This window comes from Olea europaea, chromosome 14 (assembly GCF_002742605.1).
Source record: "Olea europaea var. sylvestris chromosome 14, O_europaea_v1, whole genome shotgun sequence".
Lineage (NCBI taxonomy): Eukaryota > Viridiplantae > Streptophyta > Magnoliopsida > Lamiales > Oleaceae > Olea > Olea europaea.
Genome location: NC_036250.1, coordinates 12,621,735 through 12,631,464, shown reverse-complemented (window position 1 = coordinate 12,631,464; position 9,730 = coordinate 12,621,735). Strand labels below are relative to the sequence as shown.

The following is a 9,730-nucleotide window of genomic DNA, read 5'->3' as shown; positions in this document are numbered from 1 at the left end:
AATATTTTTTTTCAATTTAAAATTCTTTTTAATTCTTTTCTCTTCAAATTTTTTACTTAAAAGTAACTTTTTGTAAAATATTTTCTATCTTATATTATCTTTATTTTTTAATTTTTTGTAAAAATAATTTTTTTTTAAGTTTAAAATTCCTTGTAACTCTTTTCTCTTCATAATAAAACTTAATTTTTCAATTTTAACTAAATAATATTTATATATTCTTTATTTAATTTTTGTAACTTTCTTTTATTTTGTTTTTATTATATTTTTTTGAATAAATATTTTTTTTTTCGATTTAAAATTCTTCTTGATTCTTTTCATTTAAAACACAATTATTTTTTGCATTTAACTCTAATTTCACTCTTATTCTGCGTTGCTAAAATATTGATTTCTCTTAGCCTTTAACCTTAATTTCAATGTCCCTCTTTCGATTGTGCTAAAAATACCCAACAACTTCACGCACAATTGAAACAATTACCTATATACCCAATCTTTAAACCTTCAATTTTTTCTGCTGTATATTTTAATACTAAATTTTGATTTTTGTTTTTTTATGAGATTTAACAAATCGCTCCCAAAATACCGTGAAATTTCAGAAGAAATTGGAGTTTAGGTTTTTTTTTTTTTTTTTTTTTTTTTTTTTTTTTTTTTGGCTTTTGAGAGGATAAACTTTATCTTATTCTGTAAGCTTAAATTCTCTGTATAGCAGTTCACTTAGACATTGTTTTGAGCAGTTAACTTTGATTTTTAGGGCTTTCATTTATATGAGCTGCGAAGTTCAGTTTTTTGGCTTTGCTATTGTGCATATCAGTTTGGGTTCCATTTTTTTCCCTGTGAGTCATACTTAAAGTTGACATGTAATGTGCCTACTTTTGCAAGTTCAAGGCAGGTACGTATCTCCAGAAGTCTGGACCAGTCGAACTCTTGCAAGTGATGATTGTGTATGACATTTGGTGCCAATAGATAGAAGCACTTCCGAGAATCTACGTATCAAATATTTTTGTTGGATGAACGGTGTTTTTATATTCCTATTCGCCAAATTAGAATGCACTGCTTTCTTCTTTGTAATCTATGTTACAAACTTACAATGGCCGTTTTGGTCTCTTTTGTAGACAGCTTTCAGTCAATCAATTTGTAAAATGGCATTGTGCAATCATCTCCTAATATATACTTGATTTCATTTGTTGCTGGCAAACTTCAATGAATGAACAAAAGCTTGGTAATCAATCAGTTAATAACAAATTGATCCAAAACAAAGTTAGCAGGAAGTTCTATATGAGACCATTGGTTGAATTCTATGTGATTAAGATAACATGAGACGTATTGTTTTGTTTGAGTTTGTACCTTACATTTCAATAACGGATTGTTTCAAAAATCTCAAGTGTCGTATCCAACCATCCTTGAAGTCACAGAGACCATTTTCAGTAATTGATGAGTACCAAAAAACTAACTTTCAAGAAAAAAATGTTTCAACACTTATCTATGTTAACATTAAACAAATGAACATGAAAAAATCAGCATTACACTGAAGAAAATTTCCAAGTTTGGCACTGGAATGGTTAAGTTGAACCTACTCCTGCATGGGCTTTTTAGTTTTTAGCAGCATTGTCCTGTCTTCAAATGGGAATCAAGAAATAGCTTAGTCCAATGGAGTAATTTAAACACCTGGACTAGGTGGATTACATCCTGGACTATTATCAAGATATAAACTTTCGCTACCTCGATTTCAACAGGGTTCAACCTGCAGAACCATGCCTATCTCACTACCCCAACCCCACCAAAAAAGAAAAAAAAACTCCTCTAAGCCAGTTGGTCCAACATCAGCATCTCTTAGTTACTGCCCTCCTCACCCACCCTACCACCATCAGAAGAAAACTCCTTTTCGATTCCAGTGAAAATGTTTGGGTAATGTTGGATTCAATATACTATCAAGAACTTTGTCGTCGACCGGATCTGGGGATAAGTGTACCGTCGCTGACCTGAAGGACGGAGGCTAGTTTTATTGGTTTGAGAAGTTTCCAATTTAGAGAACGGAGGTAAGAGAGGATTTAGGTTTGAAGGGGAGACTACGATTTTTGAGGCCTTTTGTTTTTCTCTCTTTTTTTTTTCTTTTAAATTGCCACGTCAGCCTATTTTAAAATTCTGTGAGTCTCCTGTGAAACTAATCCTGTACGTGTAGACCCGCTCGCCCCCGCCCGGGGTTCAAAGCATTTTTATTTCTTATTTCTTACAACTGCAATTTGATGCTGGACTTCGTCCATCCATCCCTTCAATGGTCCTCGAGAATTATTCTAGTCTGTTCTTTTTTACTTCGTCATCTTGTCTGAACACCCTATTCTAATGACGGATGGGATCTAATACAGATTATGCCAACCATGGATTTCCATTTTTCATCGATGATATGAGTAATCATATGTTACTTGATCTAAATTACAATTAAGCTTGTCAACGAGCCGAGCCGAGCCGACTCGCGAGTCAAAACTCAAGACTTGAGCTCAACTTGAGTAAAATGATTTGACCTTTTTTGTGAGCTTGAGCCGAGCCGAGCCGAGCTTTTCCCCGACCAAGAAATCTAGGCTTAGGTCTTACCGAATCAAGCTAACTTGTAAGGATATATATATATATATATATTGCGACAATTGTAACATTTAAAAAAAATAAATTAAAATTTGCACAATTTTTATGAATTATAAATTAAATAACAGTTACAATCCTCTCATTTTTTGGGGTTTGGGATCGGCTACAATCAACGCAGATGAAGTTAAAATTGTACACGAATAAAATATTCATACAATTTTTTTTGAAACAAATAAATTTAAAATATTATCCATTTTTTTAAAAATTAATCAATTTAAAAACTTACAATATCTTTATGCTTGGATCTGCTACAACTCTTCGGCCATTATATCGTCAACTTGTTTTTTGAATATGTAATACCGCGCATTCTAAGTCCTTTAAGTATATTAAAGCCTCCAATATATATATTTTTAATTTTGATCGTTCGTCTAATAAAACTCAGCCGCATAAACTAAATGCAGCCTCCGATGCCACCATAGACATCGGAGATATTAGTAGATTACGTGCAATTTTTTTATACAATTGGATATTGCCTTTCATTACACCTCTACCATGATAGAAAACTAAATTTCTGTAATTCTTTTGATTGTAACACACTACTAACGCCACAGACATATACCTAGCTAACACAGAGGAAATTTCAAAATTTGTAACACTAACATCTATTCCTCTAGATATTGATGAACTATAGCTAAATGAGGAAACACTTGTATTGGTGTCCAAATAATTTCATAAATCATCTGAATTTGTAAAATATTTCTCGAAAAAGAATTTTAGGAAGTAGAACTGCTATGACCTCCTTTTCAGCATAATAGTTATACATTTCACATAATGTAGATTCTATATGTACATTTGATAATTCCAAATTTATTAAATTTGAAATCTCCTTTATAATAGCTTTTGTGTCAATTAAATTAAGTCGATAATCCATCACCGAAGTTAAAGAAATAAAGAGGGCAATTCTTCACAATATTTACGAAATTTTAACTCCATCGAGTAAACTACATCAACAAAGATTGGCAAATTTCTATATATATGAAAGTATTGTAAAATAAGTGAAGATGTAGGGTAATTAACATAGCTAAATTCCTTTGTGGCATCGAAAAAAGGTTTTTCTTCACATAAAATGTAATAGACCATTTACAATCTTCCAAATTATGTTCAGGTCCAAATGTATGTCTACCATTATAATATAATGAATTATTTTATCATAATTTTCACACGAATGTAACATAAAATGTGTAGAGTTCCATCTATGTTTTACATCAGTGACGAATGATTTTTCTTGTAAGCCATACACAAACTGTTAAATGCTTACTTTCTGGCTGGTGACACAATAATAAAATTTATTGCTTCTTTAATTTCATCTAAAGGCGATTTTATATGTTCTAATCCATCTTTTACAATCAAATTGATTATGTTGCATACAAAAAATTTTCAAATACAGGGTTAAGGTCATTAATAAATTTATTGATAACAAGTTTGTTCACACCAGCATTATCAAAAGTAAAATTTCAAATAATTTCTTACTTACCATATTCTTGTATAATATCTTTTAAAATCATGTATATATTAGTTGCATTATGAAGATATTTTACACATTTAAATGCAATAATTCTTTTATGTAGAAGCCATATGTGATCAATATAATGAGTCGTAGCAACAATATAACCTTTTTTATTAACATCGGTCCACAAGTTAGAGGTAAATGATATAACTCTAGTAAAAGTTTTTAGTTATTCAATAGCAACTTGTTTTCTTTTTTTAAATAATTTCACAGTATTTGAACGAAGAGTATTTTTACGATAAGAAGTATACCTGGGTTGAAGATAATTTTGTATGAGTCGGGTGAAGTGTGTTGAACCTATCATCGTAAGCGGCATCTCTACTGCAGCCACTTATGCAGTCGTTGCAAAGGTGAAAAAAGTAGAACTGAAATCGTCAAACACTAGTTTGATTTGTTTCGGTCCAGATCGACTGGTTTCGCTTTGCAACTCCTCAATATGTGCCTATTCAAAATGCGATGTGTTTGAACCGAGCTTCCAACTAAGCTCTTTGCCATAGTAATTGCAACATACTTTTCAAATATCAACTCCATTTTGAACACCAGCCTTTTTATGTGTCATATGTTGCCAACAATCTAAAGATTATTTTTTCGACCTTTTAGTAGATTTAAGTACTTTTTCCTCTTCAATATCCTCCAAATTAATTAGAATATTTTGAGATGCATCGTAGCCGGCTAGAGTACATGAACTACCCTTAAATTGATTAATCTTATCACTAGTAAAATCCATCTATATTATATAATTATTATAACAAATGATACTAAATATTAGAGTAAAGAAATTAGAGATTGAAATTGAAAGTTGAAACTAGAATATTGTAAGATAAAATCAATTGAAGAAAATTGATATGAAACTGAAAAATTTAACCCCTATTTATAACCAAAAAATCAAACACATATTTGCTTATTTAAGGCAGCCATAAGACAGCATATTATTTTTAAGGCTTGGGCCAAATGGCCTGTAAAATAGGTCGACCCCAACCTCAACTCGATTTTCCCAAGCCAAGGGCCGGGCCGCCTCGGACTTTCCTCAAGTCGAGCCATGGGTCGCTTGAGCCCAATTTATATCCTTAATTACAATTAGTGTTTGTATTGATAAGTTTTGTGGAGTGCAACTGTGGAACAAAGTTGAAAAGAGAAATAAATCACATTCTAAACATGAAACAAATTAGTCCTGTATAATGGGAAATGCAGTTGTGAACAGGTTTCTTTTCACATCCTTGTCATGAAGTTGTCAATCCCATTCAGCTTTGTCTACATTTTGGATAATATATTGTTGCTTGCACTATTGTGATTTTAATAGCCTTAAACATTTTTGTGCTCTTTTATTATTTAGGACGGAATGAGATGAACTAATTCTATTCAGTATGTTGCCATAATGCATAATTAAAAGAAATAATTTTTAACTTGAATAGCCCTATACTTGGTCAGATGAATAGTTGTGATAGTAACATATGTATCTTTCATTTGATTGATATTATTATACATCTTTTGCAAGTTCATTGAACGGACACATAACTAAATTTTTATTTTATTTTCTTGCTCCTTGCCCTTTTGATGCTTCTCAATAGTTCAGTAGCAATATGGTTCAAGCATTATCCAGGAAAGGAAACAAATGATTGTGTTGGATCATGATGCAAATTATAAATCAACAATTTTATGCCAAGTAGTAGTAGGAGAGCTTCCGAAAACTATGAAGAGAGAACTCTCTTGAATGAAAGGTTTATATCTCCATGCTGTCAAATACGCTCACTCTTCACAAAATTTGTTGATATAAATGGGTTGTGAGATACTCGTGCAACATGTTTATATGGCAGAGTTGAATCAACTTTCAAATTGGTAAATTTGTTAAATATATTTTTCAGTTAACCCTGTCCAATCCTCGGTACTAAATGACCCATGCTTTTTTTTTTGTTTTAAGGCAGTGCATTCTTGATGCTGAAAATTTAAGTGTTATGCCCTAAGTTCAATCAACTTTGGACAAAAACACTTTTAATATATAATTGGTACAATTTTATAGCAGATCTATTATTTAACTAATATTTAATTAAATTAAATAATAGAGTCCATAGATTCAAATATTTGTAATTTGTCAATAATAAAGAGTTGTGATTGTGAGATACAAATTGCATATGATTGAATCTTAAATCATCCGTGGTTGTAAGTAATAACGAGATACAGATATCGTTATTACAGATAGGCCATCACGTGTGACATTTCTTACTTGTGAAGTAAGTAACTGATCTCACAAGTTAAAGTGTTGTGACATTTAAATGAACACGTAAATATTTTGTTATAGAACAAAACATTGGAGACCCACTGGGAGATTTTACACGGATAACTATCGAGTGTCAGTGGTTAATATCTAACGTTCAGTAGTAAAATTGGTCTTTTGACTTGAGGCACTATATGAGGGCAGTCAAACTTTGGTGATATTGGATGTTGCTCTATCAAGTGTCATTAATACTGTATCGTTCAAGCATGTCAAGAATCATAAGAATGCATAACTAATAGGGGATTCGCCACTCTTCGATAGTAATAGCTTATGATCTACATTTCATTCAGTTAAGTTGATAACGAAATCTTTGAAAAGTGTACTCAGAAATCGAAAAGAAGTTTTCGACTTATATTGACTTAATATTGGAATGAAAGGTATGATCGATAAATGAGATTGACACTTATCCATATCTTGTAATTGATTGGATCATATTGATGAAGGGATTAGAATTTCATGGTAAATGAATAAGTTTGGTTTTATTATATCACGTGACATTTTCTATCACATAAATTGCCCTAGTACATTGCTAGATGTTAATCTGGGACGGCGGATATGAGTTGGTAATAATAAAAATAATTTTTTAATTTATCAATTTTGATTAGATCAAGATAATATTTCACGTCATTAGGCATCGTGACTAGGAATCTAATGGGTTACACACAGAAGGAGAATTAGAAGATTGAGATTTACCAATTAATAAATTTAACAAGTGTTGGATAAATTAATTAATTGGATTACTTATTTATAGATTCGAATTAATTAATTCATGGACGAATTTAATTAAGTGGGTTAATTAAATATTGGACTGAGTGAGGAGATGGGCCAAGTCCATTTGGACTTACATAAATAAGCAGCTGGGGTTTTGAATTTGTAGAGAATTTTCATTCTTCTTGCTAGCACAAAAAAAGAAAACTCTGGTTCTCTTACAATCCTGTTCTCTGTGTGGATTTCAATTGGAGCCTAAACAATTTGACAGTTGTAGGTGACAGATCAAGGTTGCCGGAATAAAAGAAAAGAAAAGGGGTTTGTAGATTTCGCAAAATGTATAATTTCTATCACAATTTCTTTCTAAACATAAAGCAGATTTTTCGTGGGAATTGAAATTTGTTGTATTTTTCACTATGTATGATTAAGTAAATTTTCAATAGACAATACATTACATTTGAATTTATATATTAATAAGGTGCAAGTGCCAAGGAATTCAATTAAAAAGGTTCAAATAACACAAGCAAAACTTTTATCTAGCCTCGATTTATCAAACAAGGATTTTCTTTGTTTACCATAAATGCCAGGGCCATATATTGATCTATCATATCCTTTAGAAGAGGGCCAAGAGGCTATTGTAAGGGCACAAACAAGGTAATTAAAAGGCAGTCTAACACAATGAGCCGATTAAGGATCCAAGTCTTTTTATGCTTGAAAACAATATAATTGTTGTACTGAAAGCTACCATCATGGTTGCCAAGGAAAGAAATGAGTTAAGAAGACCTATGATTAACTTATTTGGGAGGGAGTATAGAAATCTACTTCAACATAGCGTGAAGTGAGAACGGACAAGAACATCAACAAAGAAGTAATAGACGAAAATAAAGAGACCGCATTTCAAATGACAAAGACAATAAAAGGCATTTCCTTTTTGAAGATGGGTATTCCATGCTCAACACTACTACCACTTAGCACAGTTATGGCCACGGCAAACACAATTGTGGCGATGAGAGTTCCAGTAAATGTACATGATTTAGCCATTGCTTTCAACCAGTCTTCTCCCTTTTCTACCAAGTCCTCGTGTTTCTTCAGTAAAAACCATTCCAAGCGTCTTCTATTGATATTAGTTTGTCACTTTTGTTGAAACAATTTGTAGTGTCTTTATGTATTATAATTAAGTCCATGTAATGTTTATTTTGGTGATTAAAATGTCTATCAAAGTATGGTCTTAGGTTGTCCATAGTATGGTAGTGGTTGGCAGGAAGTTGTTGATCAAAAGCATGGTTAACCTTTTGTGTAGCAGCTGCTTATGTATGAATTAAAGTAACTCATTTTCCTTTTTAGAATTAATCTTTTCTTCTTCTTTGTGTTACAATTCGTTCAGTGGTATCAGAGCACTAAGGATTTTAGAAGAAAAAGAAATGGAATAAAACAGAAAAAAGAGAGAAAACAAGTGAGGAAATCTCCACCAAAACATTTTTCACCATTTCACCAAAAAATCATATCTGAGAGTGATGGCTTCAATTAGTTTTTCAGCTCTACTATCTTCAGTGTTTACATGGGAGAACTACGATTTTTGGGCTGCAAAGATAAAGGTTTACTTGAAAGCATATGATCTGTGGGAGTTCACAGAAGCAGGTATTGAACCACCTCCTCTAAGGACAAATCCTACTATTGCTCAATTGAAGCAATATAGTGAGGAGGTTGCAAAAAAGTTCAAGGCTTTATCTTACATCTAATCTGTCGTTTCTGATGCAATATTCACCAGGATTATGACTTGTGAGACAGCAAAGGAAGCTTGGGACATATTGCAAGAAGAGTTTAGAGGCAATGCAAGAAAAAGGCAAATGCAAGTTTTAAATCTAAGAAGGGAGTATGAAACCTTGAAGATGAAAGACTCAGAATCTGTCAAAGAATATTTTGATAGGCTGATGAAAGTGGTGAATCAAATAAGGCTGTTGGGAGGTAACTTACTTGACAGGAGAGTTGTGGAGAAGGTGCTGATCAGTTTGCCAGAAAAATTTGAGGCAAAAATCTCTTCTCTTGAAGACTTTAGAGACTTGCCTTCTATAACCTTGTTTGAGTTGGTTAATGCCTTGCAAGCTATTGAGCAAAGGAGGCTAATGAGACAGGAAGAATAGGTAGAAGGTGCCTTGTTTGTTAAAGGAAAACACAAAGTGCAAACAAGCTATGGTGTGAAGAAGCATCAACAAGAGAAGAAGAGGGTTGAAGGCAGCAAAGCTACTGATAAAAGTGATGCTTATCCACCTTGTCCTCATTGCAAGAAAATTGGCCATTCTCCAAAATGGTGCTGGTACAGGCCAGGAGTTCAGTGCAGAGGTTGTAAACAATTTGGACGTATTTAAAAGGTGTGCCAAAAATCTCAAGGAAAAATAATCCAAGCAGCATGCACAGGTTGCTGAAAATCAGCAACAAGATCAGCAAGAATAACACTTATTCACAGCTATAAATCACAATATGTGTAGTGATGTTGGATAGTGGTTGCACACATCATATGACTTCAGATTCCAGCATCTTTGTCGAACTTGATAGCAATTATAAATCAAAAGTGAAGGTAGGAAATAGTGAGTATGTCAAAGTAAATGGGA

The 9,730-nt window shown here is 32.5% G+C and overlaps 1 protein-coding gene across 1 annotated transcript; it reads left to right on the top strand.

Annotated features, from left to right (window-relative positions):
- Positions 1–8,635: 8,635 nt before the first annotated feature.
- Positions 8,636–9,262, top strand: LOC111409532. The gene is made up of 2 exons (XM_023039572.1): positions 8,636–8,835; positions 8,890–9,262. The coding sequence occupies exons 1-2, from the start codon at positions 8,636–8,638 to the stop codon at positions 9,260–9,262; spliced, it is 573 nt and encodes a 190-aa protein (XP_022895340.1).
- Positions 9,263–9,730: the final 468 nt, after the last annotated feature.